The sequence below is a fragment of the Scatophagus argus genome, chromosome 6, assembly GCF_020382885.2.
Source record: "Scatophagus argus isolate fScaArg1 chromosome 6, fScaArg1.pri, whole genome shotgun sequence".
In the NCBI taxonomy this organism is placed as follows: Eukaryota; Metazoa; Chordata; class Actinopteri; family Scatophagidae; genus Scatophagus; species Scatophagus argus.
The window spans coordinates 9647478-9670810 of NC_058498.1; the positions used below are offsets into that span (position 1 = coordinate 9647478).

Consider the following 23333-nt stretch of genomic DNA (forward strand, 5'->3'; position numbering starts at 1 on the left):
TTGATTTTACTGACTGTTGCCAACTTGTGAAACAACAGCCATGTTAGTTCGGGGCCACCGAGGCTAACAGCACAGCCTATAGTCAGCTGCGTCAGCGTCTTAACAAGCGGCATGACCTGCCAATAAAAAAAGGCTTTTACCCTGATCGTCCTCAAACAAGACTTAAACACAACCTGCTCTTTCTCCCGCCGAATGCCCAAAGTGCTCGCAAATGCGAATAAGGCTGTGTTAACTTGCTTGAAAATGAAAAACTACAGAGGAAGTGGAGGCAATTTTTTTTTTTTTTGCTTTTCTTTGCTGCTTCATCAACAGAGGTGTGAAAAGGTGGGTGAGATGGAGAAAGATAAAGATAAGTGGAAGTTAAAAAAAACACATCATTTCGACAGGTTCAGGGGTCGTGGTGCAGACACTTGATCCCTGCAACAATGTGAATGCTTTGTCAGTTTCTATAAGCAAATGTACTGCCTACCTGTTCTCACATACTGAGTGAGAATTTCAGTGAAATGTTGAAAACAGCGAAAGCATAAAAGGGAAAAAAAAAGGAGTGTGGATGAAGAAGTACAAGGAAGGGGAAATGCTGCTGAGGGCAGTTGAGTCTATCATTGCTTGGAGCTCTGTAAACTTGTACCTCATGACAGCCTTTCATCCCTCATCAAAGCAACAAGTAGATGAGCAGACTTTGCGCATGCTAAAACCTCCCAACCCCCGTCGTCTCCTTATAGCTGTCGCTCCTATGGGACCGACGACCTTAAATCTTTTCTTTTAACAAGTTTCCTGTTCTTCCTTCCGGCCTCCTGCAGTCCCCTGGGGTTGGACCTACGGGACCATTCCAGTATTTGGAAAAGCTGCATCTTAAAGCTTAGTGTACAACCATCAGGGGACACAAGGAGAACAGTGGAAAATTTGATTTTTGTCAGATCAGCAGACTTTGGCTATGCCAGGAAATAAATAGTGATGTACAGAAAAATAGATTACACCATAAGAGCGTCACACTAGACACACGTCTGCAATTGCTATCTTGGCATGTTGTACACGGTGGAATAAGGATATTCTGAAATACCAGTATCATTCTGAAACACTAACAGTTCACCTGTGAGACCAGTATGGGTTGTGCCTCATGGTATCAGTGCCGTGTTATGGTACACTTCAGTAGGAGGAACACATTCGGGAGGTTCCAATCTGTAGACTTCCTATTACAGAACAGTCTTTCTTATGGCTGATTTATGCTCTTTTTTTTTGACTGGCCACACACTGTGTGTCTAAAACAGGTTTAAAAAAAATCGACTTTTTTTTTTCATTTTGTATTGGTTGTACTAAAAAGAAAAATCAGGAGGTTTTACAGTATTTATGAAAAAGGAAGAGTGATGTCTTCCGCAATGGTCAATAATTTATGAATGAAAAGAGGCCTTTGTGAACCCCCATCCAAGTCCCCCCCCCACCCCACACACACACAAACCTGCTCCTACCCAGTGCTACTGATCAAACAGATATTGTTACCACTAAAATAGCAACTTAAAAAAAAACACACACACACACACACAGGCGGCCATAGGCCTGCCTACAGCCCAGGAGACAAACTAATAACAGAGGGGATGGGGTGAGGAAGGTAAGGAAGAAAGAAAGAAAGAAAGAAGACTTTAGTTTCCAGACTACAACAATAACAATTTGTTTGGGAACAAACATACTGTACTGGGCAATACTGTATGTGTATTTGTGCATGTGTGTGATGGGGTGGTGGTGGTGGTGGTTGGGGGGGGGTGTCATCTATCACTGGACAAATGCTGGGCTGTGGGGGGTTGTTGGTGGAAGTGGGGGGTGAGAGGGGGTGTGGGGGGAGTGTTGTCGGCCAGAATGGTGCTGCTCCTCAAATGAAATAATATATCTTTGAAAGCCTACGCCCCGCACCAGGCCCCGGGCCCATATATCAAGCCCAAGAGCGTCTGGTGGATCCGCTCCAGGCCCATTAACCTTCCACCTGTTCCCCCCTTACACCCCTACCCAACCCCAACCTAGCGGTCCTCTTTTCACCCCCTCCACACCCTGCGCTGTTGTCCTTCACCATACCCCCTTCTCCTCCTCCTCCTCCTGCTCCTCCTCCTCCTCCTTCTTTTGCCCTTGGTCGTTGCCTCTCACAACCTCTTGTTCATCTTCCCATTTAACCCCCCACCATCTTCCTCTCTTCCTCATTTCCTTCTTTCTGTCCTTCTCTGGCTGTCCTTCATTATCTCCTCTCTCTCTCTTTCTTTCATGGTCAACTCTTTCTTTCCTCCCTCCCTCCCTTTTCACTGCGATATCTCTCTCTGTGTCTGCTTCCATCTCTGACTCTGTCCCTTCTTTCTCTCATGGTCACTTTTGCACTCTAAATCATTCACTCCCTCTCTCTTTCTCTCTGTGCCTATTAGTTTCAATCTCATCACAGTCTGCTTCTCTCTCTCTACTCCTTCTGTATCTCATCAAAACTCCACATCTCCTCTCCTGCATCCCTTGTTCTCTCCCTGTCCTTTTCTACACCTTCCCAGCTAAGGTAAAGCAAGCATGCTATGGGATGTATGTGTATGTGTGTGTGTTTGGGGGTGCAGCACAGCCTGCCGAATAATTCAAATGCAATGGACCAGGGACACGGTTACAAATCTCTGCCAACTGCGTGCGGCCGCCAACCCCATCACACTTGCAGTTTGTCAGGATCGGGGTGTTGGGAGGGGAGGTTGTTGTGTGTGTGTGTGTGTGTGTGTGTGTGTGTGTGTTGGGGGGGGATTGTTGACCTCTATGACAAGACAGACATTGCAGCCCGAGGCTTTGAATCTCTGTGTGAGTGGAAGGTGGTATAGATATACCACTTCCCAGGGTTCACAGATCACACCTAAAACGGCTTATTAATTTCCACTCAGTTATGGGGTGTAAAGAAAAAAAGAAAAGGTGCAATCAGCCCCCCCAACACACACACACACACACACACACTTGGTTGCACCTTGAAAATTAAACTGCTCCTGGATAGGTCATGGAAAAGGTGTATGTGTGTGTGCGCATGCATGGGGACAGCTGTGTGTGGCTGTGTGTGTATGAGGAGGATAACTAAGACTGTAGAAAAAGACCCTCCAGTCTGAACTGGGCGGGTGGCTGGTGTAAGTATAATTTCACCAAAGTAAATTCATGTAATATTTATGGATGTAGATGGAGGGGAGGTGAGGAGGGGCTGAAATTATGCAGCAGAGCGGATGTGTGGCGCTTCAGAGGATCCGAGATTATTCTCTCAGGTAAATCTATAAGTGGAGAATATTCAGGTGTGAGGGCCCCCCCCAAAACACACACACACACGTACCTATTGCTCCACCCCAAGGATTGACTCAGTGATGTGTAGCCACTTAGAGGAGCTTAATAAAGTGGTGAAGGAGAGTCAGTGTTTGTGGCAGATTTGTTGTGATTTTGTCATCGCAAAGTAAATTTATCTCAACTCAACCGAACACACCATCATTTTTTCTGAACATTTCAACATATTGTTTCATTTCTTTTCTTTCTGCAACACAATTATTTTGTGGTTAATGATGTTATGTTGTGCAGAAAAGTAAACAAGAATGTGTTTGGAAAAAAAAGCACATAAAAACGTCTAAAAATGTCAAAAATAATGTATTAATTTCATATATAAATTACAATTATTATTTGAAAAGAAATGAAATTGTTTCAGAGCAGATTTTCAATGGCAGTTTTCCCCCATATTTCATTCAAAGTAAACAAATCAGCACTGTAGTTTTATGAAATGTTTCAACTCTTTATATTCATTATTTAATTATTATTACTATTAGCATATCTACCTTTATTTGACATAAAATAGCTGACAACTGAAAGAAAATATGAAGAGCTGTAGATGGGGATGACATGCAACAAAGGTTGGATGTGAATCATGAAATTTGCAGCCACAGGATCAGCATCTTTAACCCCTAATGCACCAGGATGCCCTACCAAACTCAGGGTGGTGTAAGCATGGCTTGTGAGCAGGTGTACCTGTGTAAATGTGTGCACAAGAGTCTGTATTTTATATTGCAATAAAATGTTTTTGCCTTTGATCTGCCTGAATGTGAACACCAGTTAAATAATAACTCACGTCTTCTATGTTTTACATCCTGCCTTCCATTGACTTCCTTTAACTCTCATATCTCTTTTTCTTTTCATCTTCTGTGCTTTAGTATCCTCTCCTCCATCACCATTTTTCACCACACTTCTTCCTATTTGTTATTCTCTTCGCTTTCCATCCCTCTCCACCATTCTCTCTACATTCCTCCTCTGCTCGTCTCCTCTCTCATCTCCCCTCTTTGTTTCACCTCTGTTTTCTCCTCGCCTGTCCTTTCCTCTCCCCAGCCATCTGTTTATCCAATATGGTCGTCCCATCTCAGCTGGGAGCTTTCCCAGGGAACAAGACTTCTAATACAGTTCCTTCTCAACTTAATGGCCCTCAGTTCTGCTTTTGCCATTCCCGCTACATGCAGAGAGACATAACAAAAAAAATAAAAAATAAAAAATGAAAGAGACAGTAAAGCACAAAAACCTGTCTGGACCCCCCCCCCCAAAAAAAAAAACTGTCCCTGGATGGACTAAAATAAACAGTGAAGCCACATTTCAGAATGTCATGGATGTTTTCCTCTCTCTACACTTTTATCAGGTGGATGGACTAAATATACGTATATAGTTACAAAGCATTTGACTCAAGACAGGTTCTCTAACAACATGTCATCTTCAGCATACAACCGAGCATTCATTCATGGATAAGTGAGCATTCATATGCCATGGATTGAGTTTGAACTACCGTGGTTCAAAATCAATCAAGATCAGAACTGAGGAGCGTTTGTGTTTTGTTCTAAACACACCATTTTGCTCTGTTTTGCACTGAAGTTTTGTGTGTCAGAGAAAATGTAAAGGCAGAAACATAATGAATCCAAAAAACTGTCTGTATGTCCGTGTTTAATTTCTGGGTGCTGCTGACAGGCATTCTGAGACATGTAGTAAATCTGTAGCAGCAGCAGTGATAGCACAAGTGACACAAGGGTATAAGGTTAAAGGGAAACACAGAAATAAGGATGTGAAGGTCTATTTTCTTTTAAAATGTAATGTGGCTGAACTGGAGTGACCTTACTGGATCTCTTAAAAATCTTTTCTGACGTGGTCATTTCCGTTATTCATCAAACTCTGTGTGTTATGTGTTGACAAGGCATACAAAAGTGCTTACTGTCCCAGCACCAGACACACATCCTCTTTATTAAAGGGTGCAGAGAGGAAGGGGGTGGTGGAGGAGGGTGCGGTGAAAAGGGAGTAGAGGTAGGAAGGTAAGATATAAACATATGAATCATCAATAGTCCCGATTGCCCTGCTAAATTCTCCCTCTCATTGTGTTTGTGGTGGGAGTCAAGCCAGCCATCCCACTGCTGGAACAATGGAGGACAGGGTAGCGCTGGAGCAGCTACAGAATGAGTCACGCTCACACACACACACGCACACAAACAGCGTTGATGCAGATGTCAAAGCAGTCGTCCACTCATACTCGGCACAAACAGGAAGATTGGAAGATCTGTTTTAAGGAGGCTGGCTTTACGGGTTTTTCAAAGAAAGCATCCAGTAACTTGAACTGTAAGTTACCATAAAAGCTTGGTAAATTACCGTAAAGTCTCTTACAAAGACAGTTGTTGATATTTTTGTTTTGTTTTGCTTTTTTATGCATCCTTTTTTTTGTAAACTATGTCAATTAACTTGCTAAGTTAAGTGTACATTTTCCACACTCATATACTCTGGGATGTACAGTGCAAACTGTTGATGATCTATTATGATCACTGCATGTATGAGTCTTCATTATGAAATATTTGTCCCATCTCCTTCATCCTGCGCCATCTATTTCTGCTTTTCCTTTTTTTTCATTTTTAAAACTCTCAAAACGCTGCATCCATTTGGCTGCAAAAAATCTATTTAAGCCAGGTTACTCTTACTGCTATCTGGAATGTTTACGATCAACCAATCGCGAAATTCATGGAGGAAGAGATGCCTGCTTTTTGAGTAGATATGCCCTTTAATGGCCAAAGTTTCCCGGTCGGTGGTTGGCACCAGTGCGGACGGAGAGGGGTTCATGGCAGGACAGGGGAGGACAAGGATGGGAGGGGGTGGCAGAGCAACAGCCCTGTGCTAGCAAATGTCACTGAGAGACAAACACATGTGTTTCCCTCACTTAGAACACACTCAAATACACATAAATAGACACACACACACACTTATATATATACATATATGGGATCAAGGACTTATGAAAAACGTTCATATACATTATTCAAATTGTGAAACATGGTTGACAACACTCATGGTTTCACAAATACAACTGAAATAAATGTTTAAAGATATCAGTCTGTACACTGTCATTTTAAAATACCGTTGAACATGCTTATGTAATGAAGCATACACTGATCCTACAAAACATTTCCCACAACACAAACTCATTAAATCAGATCAAAAACAGCCATCTGTAAAATGTACATTTTTTAATAAAGAGTTCAAGAATTCCCCAAAGCCATTTGCATATTTCTTTTTAATTAAAAAAAAAAGAGGGGAAATGAGTGGCAACTCAGGTTCATTGGTACAAACAACTGACTTAACTCTGCATCTGTAACAGCATTAATATTTGTTGGAAAACACAACTGTGTGTTTAGGAACTCATGTTAAAGGCTGAATAAACTCAGAACACACACACAGTGAAAAATTAATAGGCTTATGTGTAAGTGCAAACACATCTCTACACACACACACCTTCGCTTCTCTCAAAATTTTAGAGTTTGAGTCACTGATTTCAAAACCAGTGCACCAGACCTGACTTAACTGACGATGTGCTAAAGCAGTCATGAGCGGGGTATGCTTGGCGGTAAGAGCCCACACCAACTTCTGGGATCCAAGGTGTTAGAAATAAACGTCCCTCTCATCAGGCCTCATTCCCAGAAAGAGAACCGGCATTGGAAACGAACGGAGGGAGCTCTTTAGAAAAGGTACTCCTAACGGCTAAATATTTATGAGTCCCGTGACCGAGGCCAACTTATGGAAACTAAATCTTTAAACGCTTTTTTTGGCAGACGCCTCGCACACACCCTCCCAGCTTGGCTCTATTACCAGAGAAATTCTTTTGTTCTTACAGAGCTAATAATAGTGAGAGGGGCTGTGTGTTATGTGTGAGCGGTGTCTGTGTCTTAATGTGGCTATGTGTGAGAGAGAGAGAGAGTGTGTGTGTGTGTGTGTGTGTGTGTGTGTGTGTGTGAGAGAGAGAGAGAGAGAGAGAGATGAAAGTGTATTTATAGCTTCCTACAGCGCAGCACTGCTCCTGTGACAAACTTTTAATTCTGCTTCCTTTCCTGTTTCTCTGGTCCCAGGCTTGACCTCTTATCTAAGAGTCAGATCTATATTAACAGGACATGTCAAAGGTCAGGTGGATTGAAAAACGTGATATCTTTAATGGAACAAGCGTTTGTATGATAAAAACATGGGACACACACATCATTTGTAGCAGGTAGTTTGTACCTTTTTGTGTGTACGTTTTTAGCATCTATGGAAATTAACCCCCTAACTTTGGCAATGCTTGTCATGCTACAGCAGTACAAGGCCATTAACATGCATGATATTACAATGCATGAAAACACACACACACACACACACACACACACACACACACACACACACACACACACACACACAAAGACAAAGTAGGCATATTCACAGGGAGATAAAGTGGAGAGGGTAGAGGTCATGGGTGAGTTTTTTTTCTACATAAACCAATGCTGAGCTGCAGCAGCAAACACATAAAATCCGACATCAGAACAGAATAACAATACATTTACACACACACACACATTGCACAGTATACACACCCTGCAATTATGATTAATGAACCAATCAAAGCAATAAAGCTCAACTGAAAAAAAAACCCAAAAAACTCTCAAGTGTGTACCACAACAAAGTGTCAGACAATCCATAAAGCTGATCAGTTTGGTTGCCTCATGGTAAACTTATTCTCCTCACCAACACAGATGCTAAGCCTGGCTCAGCAGTTACCTCCCAGTAACTAATGAGAAACAAGCAAGCAAGAGAGGACTGTGTGGGAAAAACTGCCACAGCCACAGCTAGCACATTATATTTCAATCCCCCTTGGGTTTTAGATGGCTCTTCAAAAACAAGGCGGGTTGGGGGAGCTTGGGGGGGGTTGTTCAATTATCTCCCTCACATAAGTGAAATATGCTCCCACTTCCCCTAAACCAATAGAGCCTGTGCAACAGGAGCAGGAGAGGCCTTTGGGGTGGGGGTGGGGGGCAGCAGTTGGGGATACAGGAAGATGTTTGTCGTGCAGTCGTTTTCTACCTTTGTAACAGGCACACAGCTCACTTACTATTAAAATTATTATTAAGCGCTAGTAATATGGGTAGTCATTAGGCAAACATAATGACATTTCATTCAGCAGCAAATCAGGGAGTGACAAGCATAAGTGGGTGAGATAATTGAATTAGGATGAGGGTGTGAAAAACAGAGAGGCTTTGCAGTGGAGCAAAAATGATCATTCAAAGTTAATGGGCAAACCATACACAATTATTAGCTGTGGCCACACCCTGCAAGTGTGTGTGTATGAGTGTGCATATATGAGTGCAGCACCGTGCACCCCAGTTGAAAGCAAATACAGACCTCGAAAATGTCAATAGCTGGGACATGATGCATGCTAAATGTCAACATGTGTTTTTCAAGGACTCTTGTCTGTGTTGTAATTGGCTCCGGTTTTAATATTACATTTATTTCATGTGTTATTTTCCCCTTTGAAAACAAAATAATATTAAATATTTGGAGGGAATTTTTGCAATAGGCTGGGGCCCATTAATATGCATCTGAGCCTTTGGCTATGCGATGTGAAACAAACAGACAAAGGAGTCAGACAACGGGAAGAAAAACAGGTGAAGCAGAGACTAATCAAACCCCTTTCATGTCACTCCGAACATTAACCTTCATTCAGAGCAAATAAAGCCGCGAGCGCACAAACTACAAACCGGAAACTTTCCCCTGGGCTCTGTGATGAATAAGCGGGAATCATCACATTTTTACAGTGAGGCATTGGTGGAGGGTTAGTATTGGTCATTTGGGTCTGACTGTGTTAAACCTTCACAGATGATACAGTGTTTACCAGGATAAAATTCTGTTATTTTAGTAGATTTGGCAGATATACCCAGTGAAAATGCTGTTAAACATGTCCATCACAAATAACTTAAGGTTAAATAAATCTCTTAATTAAAATGAAATTTAAAGGGAAAAGCAATAGTTGAGTTGATGGTGGTCAGCTCTAAATTTTTTTTTTTTTTTAACAATATGCTAATGGGCCATGTAGATCTGAAGAATATTTCAAGGGGAGATGGGCGGTACTCAGTTTTCAGTTCACATAAAACCATCAGACAAGGACCGTGTTCATATGAAAAGTGCCTGAAGCTCAAAGTCAAAGTTTTCACAACCCATAGCCAAAACGTGTCACACACTGAGTAAATACAGCTGGCTGCTGAATTTTGATCAGGCAGTAAAGACAGTAGTGGCAGCTACGAGCAGACACCCCCACCACCCCCACTCCACCCCACCCACAGCCCTGTGTACTCTGCCTTAGTGTTGAGCCAGTGCATAAAAGGGGAAGATTAAAGGCCTGTTGAAGATAAAGATCGAGCAGATGATGTTCATGAACTGTGTAAAGTGCTGTCAATTATGAATAACAGTGTGGTGAAAGATTTAGCATTGAAACAAAATGAAGGATAATTTATTAAAGGCCTCCAGAGTAGCTGCAAATAGAATTAAAGCTTAAACAGTGATGCTATCATAACTGATAGGAATGAGAGCCCAAACCGTAAAAATAAGTCTCAAAAAAAAAAATAACATAAAAATTTTTCAAACATTCGGACAAACTCCCTCACGTCACTTGGATCATGCAAACCTACCTTGAGTTCACGGAAGAAGATGCTGCTGCGTGCCCACTCCACAATGGAAAAGAGTGTCTGGTCGGCCATCTTGCACATGAGGCCAAAGGTGTTGAGCTTCTCGTGTTTGCCTCGGCTGGCCTGCTCCTGTTGCAGGTAGGCCAGGATCTTGGCCTGAACCTGCGGCTCGTCTGGCTCACACTTAAGCAGCTCTACGATCAGGTGAGGGAAGCTAGGTGGCGAGCCTGACTGGTAGGCATCGACGTAGGCGTAGCCCATGATGGACTCTGGCGAGCTGGTGTACGGGTCTGGGTACTCGGACTTGATGGTGCGCGTACCCTGGAAATGTCCATAGGCTGTCTGGTAGCCCTGCAGGCTGCCAGCATGTGGTGGCATCGCCATGCTGACCGGCGAAGTGACAAATGGGCTGCGGTCGTAGTCTGTGGGGGGCAGGGCAGTGCTGTGATGGTGGTGGTGGTGGTGGTGGTGGTGATGACCAGTGTGGTGGCCGGCGTGGTGGCTCAGTGGGAGGCCCTTGGATGCAGCAGAGTGGATGTTCTGGATGGCTGAGGAGATGGTGAGGTCGGTGGGCACGGCTTGCATCACCTGGGTCATGGCCTCAATCTTCAGGCCGTTGGCTCGGATGAGCGCCTTCTTCTGCTGCTTGAGGGCCCGGTCACGTTTGTACATCGGGCCGAACTTGTTGCGACCGCCACGCATGCGGTCTGCCCGCACAGCTGACAAAGAGACAGGAAGAGAGATGAGAAAGGAGACAAGAAAAGAAGGGGATAATTTTAGCTCTACGGCATGCAAATCTTTGACATGCATGGTACTCATTCTTGGCAGTCTTATACAATACCAACCACCTTTTGGTATATTCACACTTAGATTCGTCCATGTATATATATATATGGATATATATATATAACCTCCTTCAGGCAGGAGGTTACGGTTAATTCGGACCAAAACCTCACGCCACAAGAACAGTTTCTTCCCCTGTGCTGTTAGACTGTTGAACACCAACTGACTAACATGCTGCCCTGCACCTTAGCAATTGATTTTACTCATTCACTGTCCACCTGCTGTTCATTTGCACTGTTTACCTCACCCACTTGCACTATACTCCAAACTGCACTACCTCACTTTTAGACTACCTCCAGAAAAATATTTATTTCACTTATTTTATTTTGTGTTACCTTATTCTATTTTGTTTTTATTTTTATTTTGTTCTCCAATTATATGCTATTGTTACGTTCTATGTATGCACCAATCACCAAGACAAATTCCTAGTAATGTGAAACCTCTTCACTTACATGGCAATAAAGTCTTTTCTGATTCTGATTCTGATATAAGCATGGTGTTATGGAAGTGAACTCCACATTTGTAGCTTGTATATAGGGCAAAGGTGTTTCTGTGGTGATTACACTTAACATTTACCTGTTGACTTCTAAACCCTACAGGTTGAACAGATAGTGTTGTTACTCATTGACCAGAGGCACAAACTTCTATGAAGCGCTCTGCTAAATGATCATTGTACAGCTGGCTATCTCAGTCTACCCCTCAGGAAACACACACTTCAAAAGCCAGATACTGGTGTAGACTCAAAGAAAAGTCTCTTTCCAAAAATACAGCTTTTAAAATGCTACATGATTATGCAATATTTAAAAGATTTGAAATGTCACTGTTCATTAGCAGAAACTTTTTTCTTTTTAAAAAAAAATGCCCAAAGGCTGAAAAGGCTGACAATAACTAAATTGCACCTTTTTTTTCTGATGAACCAAACATGCCCCCTGCCAAATCCCCCTTTCCCCCCTTCAGTGTAGGACCCTGCGGTGAGGATCACAACTAGTCTGTGCTATGGGTATTTCTAATGAACAAGCCCGGCACAAAGTGGACTTCTATGAGGACCATGTGTGATCTAGCCGACTGCTGCCATGGGGAAGCTGCTCTGCTGTCTCCCAGTCGGGGGCCGCTGGTGTTAATTATTCATACTTAATTACCTCTTACTCTGACGAGGCTCAGCGAGCCCAGCGTGCAACGGGCTAACGGACGTCTGGGAGACGACGCAACAGAAAAACACTCACTTATACCAATACTGTAGAATATTACAGACTTATTTTCATTTTATTCCATAAGATCTTGGTTCTCTCTTCAAAAGAAACTCAAATAACTTAACTGCATATGCAAATAAATGCACATAGACTTGCCCTGATCATACAAAGGGAATAACATGACAAGTCAGTCTGGGTCCATTCCAGCTCATCTTCACGGAATGAATGAAAGAATAGAAGAAGAAAATTGAAGAGGGGGTGGGGTGGAGGTGGTTGGAATTTTTTGGGGAAAGGAGGGACACACAGAGACACACAGACACGCACACACACTTTCCGAGCTGCCTTGGGAGTGATTTTAATGACCTCCGTCACAAAAGTGTCTGTCACTGATCTGAGCAAGAGGAGCCGAGTGGGGAGACACGCATGCACACATATAAACATGCATGCGCGCACGCACACACACACACCCACCCACATGCTGACTTGTTCTCATACATTCTTAAAGAAAACACACACACGCTGGCTAACACGGAAAGTATGCCACACACTGGTCCAGATCACAGGGAGAAGTGGCAGAGGGCCAAATGATCCGTCACTTTACAGAACTCCAGACAGCTCAAACGCTATATTATTTATACACAGTGATTTCACACTCACACACACACACACACACATATATACGACCATTTCCCAACATACTTGAGGTCAGTGCCCACTTTTCAGGTTCAGGGATTATCATGACCATTAACAAAATGAACACACATCAAAGTGTGTAAAAAAAAAAGAAAAAAAAAAAGAAATATCAGGAGTTGCCAAATGTATCCATTATACATTATTGTAGGGCAACTTTAACTATTAATGATTTCTCCACAACAGCGTAATTAATGAGCTGAGAAACTAATAGTCGGCCCTACTGGGAAAACAAAATTAGGCCCTGACTGCCTTCTTGCTTGCCTCGGACCCAGGGACCCACATCACATCATGAATATCAGGACTGGGGGATGTAGGTCTCACCACCACCACACACACTCACATAGACACGCTGATTCTTTCTAATTAAACAAGGTGATTTGCATGCATGTAACAAAGATTAATATGGAGGGGGGGGAGGGGAAGAGGGGAGGAGGACAGTGCATGCATCTGTGTTGGGGGAGAAGATGAATGCGTGTGTGACTGACATGGAGTCATGTTAATGGGTTTGACGCTGCAGCACTGAGAGTATGATGACAAAGTTCAAACATATGACCCTGCAAATTTAGAAGGTTAAAATTCTGTCCAAAAAGCAGCGGCTTTTAGAGTAGTAATTTGTAAATGTTTGCATATAAAAAAGAAGTCTTATATCTTATGAAAGACAGCAATAATGAAAGATCATATAAGCTTACACGGTGTAAAAAATTTTAACTTAATGGTAGGTCACATGTTGACTGGTGACCAGGCCAGGGTGTACCCTGCCTCTCGCCCATAGTCAGCTGGGATAGGCTCCAGCCCCCCCTCAACTCTGATGGATAAGCGGTATAGAAAATGGGTGGATGGTAGGTCACAAGCAGAAATTCAGACTTTATCGACATACAAGAAAAAAAGCAAAAAAAACCACAGTGCTGCACACACAGCTCGACTGGCAGGAGTTATCCAAGAGTAGCTGATCACTGAGCTTAAAAAAAAAACAAAAAAAACCTGTAAACTGAAAATATAAAATAGATCCAAGAAGATGATGAACATATAAGACAAAACATCACAGGGAAGAAGAACACTGTTTGAATATAGAGAAGAAACTTCTATTAGCGTGAAGAAGATCTGAGCTGAGGGATATTGCGAGTTAGCAGAGAAGCTTTGGGGCTAAAGCCAGGCTGAAAGGCTAAAAGGCTGACGCTGTCTTCCACTCTGAATTCCTCTGACTTACTGTCTGAGAGCACATTCACACAGAACACACTCAGGCGCACACACATCCATAAATTCACAAACCGACCCTACCAAAACCTTATTTCTGTTTCCCAAAAGTATCCAGTGCCCCATGTATACACAATCTCAAACATGTATAAACACAAACACAGAGCATCCTTCACACATAGCCTCTAACGTGCTCAAACATATCACACACACACACACAGCTCTCAGCGCTTATAGCCTCTGATTTATGGTTGTTTAATATACAGGAATATTAAGTGCGCGTAGGTGAGGATCCCTGTCGGCCGCCGGCATATTAATGGGTCCCGCGGAGCCTTGCTGACACCCTGTTTGTCATGTCGGGGCCCCGGCCCCTGCTCCGGATGCGCCCTATCCCATGCACACACATGAATACCTATGATACCTATGCATAAGTAATGGGACAGCTCCCAGGTTTCCACTGCAGGTGCAGGGAGGTTGATGGAAGACAAATCAGAGCGGGAAAGATGGAGACAGGGAGGAAATAAAACGTGGAGCTAGAGGGATACAGAGAGGAATGTATAAACACTGAGATGGTGTCGCTAATTTGTGCTGAACTGCTCTGTAGGGGGTTTGCATGTTTAGTAATTAATGAATTTAGATTCATGAGAGATTAACTGAAATGAAAAAATAGAAATTGCTGGAAATAGTGATGCACAAGGAAGCCCGTGTGATTCATTTAATGATGAAAAAGAAAAGTTTTGAGCTAGATTTGATCCCAAAGTAAGCTACTTTTAAATCATTAGGTAAATCCTGTCTGGTCAGCTCTGAATCAAGCTGAGATTAAACACACACACAAAAATAAATATTATCTGACATGCAGTATCTAAAAACTGAAAAGGAACTGGACAAATAATAACAAATAATCAGCATTTTATCAGTGGAGGACAAAAGCGGCACGACGTTTGCGTTAAAATGTCATTCATCACGGCCATTTGTCGTGTGTCAGCTGTCATAAGCTTTCATTTTCAGAGGTTACTTTAAAACATTATGCAACTTCTGCCTCACAAACCAGCACACGGTGGAAAAAGAGTGTCTCACAGAATCACAAACACCACTGTTACGCTCTGCCTTTAAGATGATACATAAGTGAAGGAGATATTAGGCAGCTCAGTGAAGCATATGATGCAAGGCAACTTCTAGCGAGCATAAAAAGAAAATCATACCAGCGGGAGCTGTTCAGATATGGCACGCTTCATCGGCTTTGGTGAATGACGTGCTAATGGGTCAAAGCTTAGTGGGATGGGTTTTTTTTTTTTTCTTCTTCTTTTTCTGAATGAGTCAACACTAGCTGAGATACTACAGCGCATACCAAGAAGCAAAATGTGTGGCTGCCATCATTGTTTGTGCATATGAAAGACAGAGTGTGCCTGTTTAATCTTTTTATAAGCAAATACAATTCATAATTACAATTAAAGATAAACAACAGGACTGGTAAAATTAAAGTTAAAGATCACACTCACACCCAGATTAACATAAGTTTGGGGATTAAATTTGTGACTACTAAAAACAAAGTGTCTACCACTACCAGGTTGCAAAGTCAATGCAACAACAGGAAAGTGGTTCTTTTATTTTGAAAAACACATCTTAAATGTTACACACTGGGTCAGAGGCAAGTTATTTACCCTGTGGCAGAAGCACACAGAGGAGAACATGACATGGCTCTGCAGAGTTTTCCTTTTGCTGACGCAGACATCGCCGAGGTTTAACTAATTCTATTTTGTAATCAGCTCCAGATAATAAGAGCGGTCCCTAGTCACATGTCACAGCGATATGTGCCAGTCTGCCATCCGACCTCGTCCACCTCAACTTTGCTTCCACCCTCACAGCAAATTTACAGACTGTACAGACTGTCCCATTGGTTGGCAGGCTTATCAACAAACAGGAAAGACAGTGAACAACACTAGAAAGGCAAAAGTAAACAGTCGAACAAATACAGAAAGAATTACACTTTGAGTCAACTTCAGAGTTTCCCCTCACATGTTTTGTCCACATTTTGGTTTTCTTCACATGTTGCTGCAAGCTGCTGAGTAATGGAATGAAACGATCGCAATAACAAAGCACATGACCCCAAACCTCCTTTCCTCTTTCACTGCTTTTGTACACACTTTTTTTTTTATTTTTGGATCAATTGACAGCTTCTCCCTGTTGCCTGTGGCCTTCTGAACACCTTTTTGGTCTTCTCATGAATATATGTATGTGTTTACCAGGGAGAGCCGAGTGTGCGTATGCGTGTGTGCGTACAAAGTGTGAGTTCTGAGGTGTCAGGCTTCCTGCATGGGACGTCTTTACCGGTTGTGGCAAGAGTCGCCCACTGGAGCTTCTGGCCCCTGACAGAGTGCTGCAGGGCCCGTCTTGCCCCCGAGCTTAAAGCTACCACCAGAAAAACAAATCAAACGCTGACACCCCCACCCCACCAGTGTCAGCTGGAAAATGACAGGCCGGGACATTATGCCCAGCGGCCATTCACAATTAACAGCAATTAAGTACACCACACATGGCAGGTAAAGGGAAAAGAAGCCTCCGGAAAGATTTTGGCTAGGCAGTCTTTGCTGTGCTTTTATCCTCCTGGGGTCTTATTTCCTTAACATGTAACTCTTCTCTTATGTGATCATTTCGGGGGCCTAGGGATTTTTAATTTGGTTTAAATTACAAATTTGTGAAGAGTTCTGTTTCAATATTAGGCCGAAACTGTATGAATAGCAGCAAAACTCTTCAAAAAAAAAAAAAAAACCTTCATGGGGTAAAACAACTTTTTTACGTTTTTAAAAGACAACACCGTGACTTATCCTACTTAACAAAATTTCACACTGTAAACGTTAAACACATTAAAACTTCAGGTTACTTTATTCACTCCAAAATTAGCAGCTTCAGAATAAAACTTGTTAACTCGTGTGTGGGTAAAACTGTTGATTTTAAATATAATCTTTGGACACTGGAAGACTGTTTCTTGCCCTGTCGTCCTGTCACTTCTGTATAGGCATGTTTGAACAAGCTTCTGAGCTGCGTTCAAATTAAACAAAGAGGCCTCGAAACGGCCGGCCAAAAGTATCATCATTACCATTCTCACCCTGCCGCCAAGTTTAATATTTTATCTATTATTCTGTCTGGCAAGTTTAAGTGCAAAGCAGCTACCAGATACCCCCCAACTCCCAGTAACCCCATCTAAAATACTAATAAGCAATGCTGGATTTCAACACTGTGGTAGAAATGAAAGGTTTCACTTTACGCAGTTCGAGATATACTTTTTCAGAGCAGATGTTGCTGAGATATTCATTGTTAAATGTTTAAATAAATACAATCTCCTCTCATACAGGCAATCATTATGTCAGAACAGGTATTAACCTTTTTTTAAAAAAAATAGTGGACATCTCAGTTGGGAAGGAAACTATTCACATGCAAATTGTTCTTGGAAGAATATTTTCACTCCGAGTTTCCAAAAACCTTAATGTGCTACGATTAGCTGTGTTCAGCTGTGAATGAATGGAAAAAGACTAGCTGTGTCATTTCACTTTCCCTCAGCTTTTAGTAACAGTAATTGCAAACAGGCATCATATCTTTAGAAATATATGATGCAGCACCCAGAGTGCAATAACACAGCCTGGATCTGCTTCCCCACTCCTGCAGATGTGTACTTTAAGCTCTACATCATATTTTAGTGAGCAATGTTTACTGTGAGACCCCAGAATGAACCAAATCCGTGGTAAACTACTCATGATATCACAAAGTCTACATGTGCACTCTAAATAAAAAGATTATGAAAGACTTCTGATGAAAATGAGCCTGCAGGATGTCTAATGCATTTGGCTGCCATGTTGCAGTGGTGGAATGTAACGAAGTACATATACTCATACCCAAGTATATATTTGGATTACTCTAATTGAGTATTTACTCTATTTTATCCTTCTATTCGTCAGTTCAGAAATAAATATGGTCCACTTTACTCCATTCCACTCATTTGACAGCCTTTGTAACTAAAGTAGTCACTTGATATTTGACTAGCTTGTAAAATATAATGCACTGTTAACCGTCCACCTGTATATAAAGTAGTAAAACTTTGCTCCACCTTGACCACCTGCAACATCAAAGTAATCTACACATTTTCTGAAGACTTTTCTTTTGAAACTTTAAACGTGTTTTGCCAATAATATGACTTTTATCTTGCATTGCATTTTTCAGTACAAGGCTTCTGTACTTGCGATGGAGCATTTTTATATTGCAATATTGCTACTTTTACTTGAGCAGAGGTATCTGAATACCTCTTCATCACCATTGGTTACTGGACAGTCACGTGTTCAGTGCTAATAACAGCCATCTGTTCTGTCTGAGAGCCCTTGAGAAGACACTGAAATCAACACTGGCCAGTCTATTACAATCAAGGACTGTTTGGACATGAAAACCCTTCCTCTGTGTTGCATTTTGAAGAAACCCAAACTTCTGACGTCTATGCATCATCTACTCAGCCGTTGTAGAACTTTTTCTCTCCCTGGGTTAGACGAATCTCATTTGTGGACTCATGTTTAAGCTGGGGACACACTGAATTGTAAAAGCAAAATATCAGGAATAAAAAAAAACAAACTTGTAAAGTCATTCTGTCATAAGCCAAACACCTGAACTGCAAAAATGTAAACATGTTGCTGTACCTTCGAGCTTCATGCCGACGGTGAGGCACTTTTGGAAGCGGCAGTACGGGCAACGCTTCCTCTGGGTCTTGTCAATCTGGCAGCTCTGGTTCTCTATACATGTGTAGCGCTTGTTGTTCTGGACGGTGCGCTTGAAGAAGCCCTACGGAGAGAACCAATTAAGACGTCAACCCGCTTGACCCCTGCAATGCGATGGTAATTGGCCCATTCACACTCCCAGACAGATGGAGTGGGATAGGCTTAATGGATACACACACACACACACACACACACACACACACACAGTGAAGTTTTGAAAGCTGTACTCCAATTGATGTCTTGATGCTTTACGGACACACACATGCAGAACACAAAGCAGGGTATGAAAACACACTTTAACAAATGAAACAAATTTCAGGATTTTTCAGGAAGTTTGTTTTTATAAAATGATGTTGAAAACTGAGTGTTTGTAATTCTTTCAGATTAAGCCACACAAGAGAATTATTCAGAAAATTACACTGGTATCATAAATAAGTCATCATTTTAAAATAACACTTGAAATCTTTGCCTGCCTCACTTTGTGTTTTAATTGCATGATAAAATACTTTGTAAAGGACATAAAAATTGTGTCCTGTCAAAATGACATTACTATTCTTGATATTTTCTGTTCATGTAAGGACTCTAGAAGGGAAAGCATCTTTCCAGCTCTCCACTTAATTATTGAAAATATGAGCACAGGAGTCCAAAAGATCCAATAAATTATATCCATAATTCACAGTTCCGGGATTACAGAGATTCATACCTGCAACGTGGAATTAATTACAAGCAGCAGCAGTGAAAATCAAACGAAGGGAAGATGTTATTAACGTATTCTAGATCCATAACCTAGGAGGAGAATCCTTAAAACTAGTCTTTAAAAAAAAAAAGAAAAAAAAAGAAAAAGAATGTGCTGCTGTCAATATCAGGCCAAACACAAATTTAATTGACAATCTGCATTGCCTGATCTGTTAAAAACAAAAATAATAAAATAAAATAAATCCACTGCACTCGGTTTTGGATTATTGACTTTTCAGGGCTAAAAAATCCATGCTGTAGAGAGAACTTTCTTCTCTCAAATTTTCCATTTAGTGTACAGCGTGTGCTATAAATATCTGAACCAAACTGGATTGTAGCCTGCTTCAAAAACCGCGCAATATCACGCCTAGAGATTACGCAGACAACATTTAAGTGAAAAGCTTTCATTTGACCGACAGCTCTAACCAAGAGTAAGCACTCGTTAGGGCTCATTTTCATTCGTGGGTGAACTGCTGCAAGCAACTTGTGTCTGTTTCTGTCGTCATTAAAAAAAAAAGAAGAAGAAGAAAACCAGCAAGGTTTCTTGTTTACCTGAAAATGTGTCAGAAATTAAAATACAATCTGACATCATCACAATAATCTGCGAAACTGTGCAAATACAAACTATTCGTGTACGATTTTGAAACTGGGCATTCCTGACCTTGAAATTCCATCCTCAAAAAAAAGAAAAAAAAAAAAAGTCTCTGCACAAAAAAGAGCAAACAGGAAACTGCTTTTACTACATGTCGGCGCTGGTCTGTAAGTCCATCAAAGAAGCAGGGAAAAATAGAATTCATGTCACGTTCACATTCATCTTCTGGTGTGTCTTCCAAACTGCTCACTTGTTGTAATATGTGTTCTGTCTAAAACAACGAACCCTTTTGACCTCGACTTGCTTTGCTCATTTTACTTTCATTTCTGCAGGTCTTACATTATATATGTATATTTTGATATGTCCACTGGGCCTTATGGCTCTGACCCTTGATCCTCTTCATACTAGCTGGTTGTAATGTTGGTACTTTTTAGGATTATAAAGTCATTCTGCGACTGCTCTCCCAGATGTTCGTTTCAGCCTGTTGTTGTTAGTCCAACAGGTATAATTCAGTACTGTGTTTACTTTATGTGGGCTGCTGAGTAGTATGAACTAACACTGTCTGCATGTGTGAATAAAAGCTTGTGTGTGTGTGTGTGTCTACGCTTGTAGAGTAAATATGCGTGTATGTTCAGGGTGCTGGTAGGATTAAAGGGGGTTAAAGAATCTTTCTTCACTCTTTCTCTCTTTCTGCACGTGTGTGTGTGTGTGTGTGTGTGTGTGTGTGTGTCAGCCCAAAACTGACACTCGACCAAAGCTGGAAAAATCTGACCTGAATGAACTGCGTTTTTGAGATAGATCTCGGACGGTATGGAGGATGTTTGCAAATAAAAGTGGATTCCATCTAAAAACTCACTTGAAATTGTTAAGTATTTGCAAAATTTGCTACCAGGTATTTTCATTTGAATAGAAAACTAACAATAAAATATTACTGCTGGTTTTTCCAGTTTTTATGAAGCCGTGGCCAGGGAGGAACCTCCATTACTCTGGAGATGGATTGCACTGCACACACAGGGATATTTAATGCCAATATGAGCCTGTAACATGTCAACAAACTGATTTATCAGTCCAGCCCTGACGATTGTACTTTTACTGAATATGCTGCCTGCTTTTCAAAGACAATCGATGATGAGCTTCGGTTAAGTATTGATATTATTCATGTTTCAGTAAGGATATGCAGCACTTTATGAAATACCTCTTCATCTACATCATGCACGCACGCACGCACACACACATGTTTTAAACAAGGAAAAGCCTGTGCTGAGGCTGAAAAGCAGCAGTGATGCCACTGACGTCTCCCTTCAAGCAAGTGCTGAGCATCTCAAGGTCAATAATATGGGATAAAATCTATAACATCTGCTTTGAATAATGACCACATAGGCAAGAAATGTGCACTGCGGCATCAATACTGTGAGCTGCAATTTTACACTGAAGAGTGTTAACACAAAGACATTTGTCTTATAGCTTAATTTTGTGCTGACAGCTTTACTGGGCTAACAAAAGACTTGGATGATGCCTATTAGCTCAGTGCCGAGGAGAACTGTGGAAAGAGGCAAAAAGGGACAAACAGGTCGTTGATTGAGCTCAGATGAGCAGCAGCAGTAGTTTGCTTTGCAGTAGCCTCATTATTAACTCGTGCCTGGAAACATTTTGCAACCGGACAATACTGCTGTTCTCTTAATGAACTTGTGATGAGAGTTTAGTATACAGGCTTGCACAAACAGAGTCAGTGTTATTGTGCAGGATACTTTACTTCCTGTGTTGAATCCTCCTCCCCCATCTTTCATCTTTGGTGGTTGCAAAAATTACAAAAACCCTTTGCATGCTTTTAAACTCCTGTTTCTTTTGCCAAGTCATTACAAAATCACCTGCCATTCACAGGAAAGGTTTGTTACACCAATTGTCACAACAATATTTGACCCTTGGCCTCTTTACCTTTGATTTTCCTGTAATGTTAACGAAGAGGAACTGAATCTTTACTGTACAGTTACACTTGCTGCAAGTCACTCTGGACAAGAATGTCGGCTAAACGCCAACCGTGTCAAAGAAAAAAGAAAAAAAAAAGCATTTCCACAGATGAACAGAGAGGTTAACAGAATGAAACAGAGCAGCTGTAGTGACATGTAAGAGCTGGAGTTATCACTGTGTGTGGAATATGCTGTGGCTGAAGCAGCAGCATTCAAGAACAATAATGACACTGAAGTAAATAAAAATATCAGCTTTGACTTCATTAGAGGAATACTGCAAAATGTAAACTTGACACAGACTGACTTTGATTCACTCCACTAACTTATAACAGCACTAAACAGGCGACTACACATAACTGAGACCTCAAAATTAGACACTAGAAATATGAACGCAGACACGGGTCAACATAAGTACGCTTTTCCGTGTGTGTGTGTGTGTGTGTGTGTGTGTGTGGCAGTTGTATTGTTGTATTGTAATGGTGTAATGCTGTTCCACCGGGGAGAGTGAGGGCACTAACCTTGCAGCTCTCGCAGGTCAGAAGTCCGTAGTGATATCCTGAAACCTTGTCTCCGCACACGGGACACATCTCGTCCAAGTCTTCGTCATAAGAGTAGTCCATCATTTTTAACTGGGGTGCTGCGGATGAGACACACACACACACACACACACACACACACACACACACACACACACACACACACAGAGAGAGAGAGAGAGAGAGAAGTCTATTTTAGTGCTGAGCAATCTCTTTTCCAAAAGCCCACTTTCATCCATCAAGATGAACCACGGGGAACCACGCGACGCAACTGAATGAGATTTTTTTTTATATATATTTTTAAGAGTTCAGTTGGACTTTTCGTAGAGGCTTAATTTGAGGAGGGGAAGACGATGAATTTTGGAATGAGTTAAAAGGACGCAACCATTTATTTCTCCTCGTTACCGCCTTCTCTTCTACATTCGTTGCAGACGGGAGCCAAAAAATACAAGAAAAAAAAAAAAAAGAAAAGCGCATGAAAGTGAGCCTCATAAATATGCATGCATCTAAGTCGTGAAATCGCTGGGGGAAATGGAGAGATATTAGAGTTAAGGATTGGAGGAGAAAATGTTACCGCCCACAGACAAATGAAGACACACAGAGAAGTCCTTATCTCTGCAGGCGAGCTAGAAAAACATCCAAAGCCAACTTGAACCAATATGATTTTTCCCTCTAGAAGAAGAACTCGCAGTGCTATGGACCAATCGCTTTGGTTTCTTTCTTTCATTTTTTTTTTTTTTTGTTGTTGTTGTATGTGTTCTCGTGGTGCAAAAGCAGATCCAACATTTATGTGAATTTGTGCATATGCTGGAGAAAAAATATATATTTTCTTTTTTGCATGTCGCCAATATAGTTTGT

General features: G+C 41.6%; 1 protein-coding gene across 3 annotated transcripts in view; it reads right to left on the reverse strand.

Annotated features, from left to right (window-relative positions):
- Positions 1-23333, reverse strand: part of nr5a2 (nuclear receptor subfamily 5, group A, member 2) — a 101006-nt gene that overhangs the window by 40087 nt on the left and 37586 nt on the right. For all 3 annotated transcript variants that reach the window (XM_046392603.1, XM_046392602.1, XM_046392601.1), the window contains 3 exons: positions 22458-22576; positions 18568-18709; positions 9972-10687 (listed from right to left, as the gene is read on the reverse strand). In XM_046392603.1, the coding sequence (XP_046248559.1) occupies positions 9972-10687; positions 18568-18709; positions 22458-22562 (963 nt within the window). In that variant the 5' untranslated portion in view covers positions 22563-22576. The remainder of the gene's footprint in view (positions 1-9971; positions 10688-18567; positions 18710-22457; positions 22577-23333) is intronic.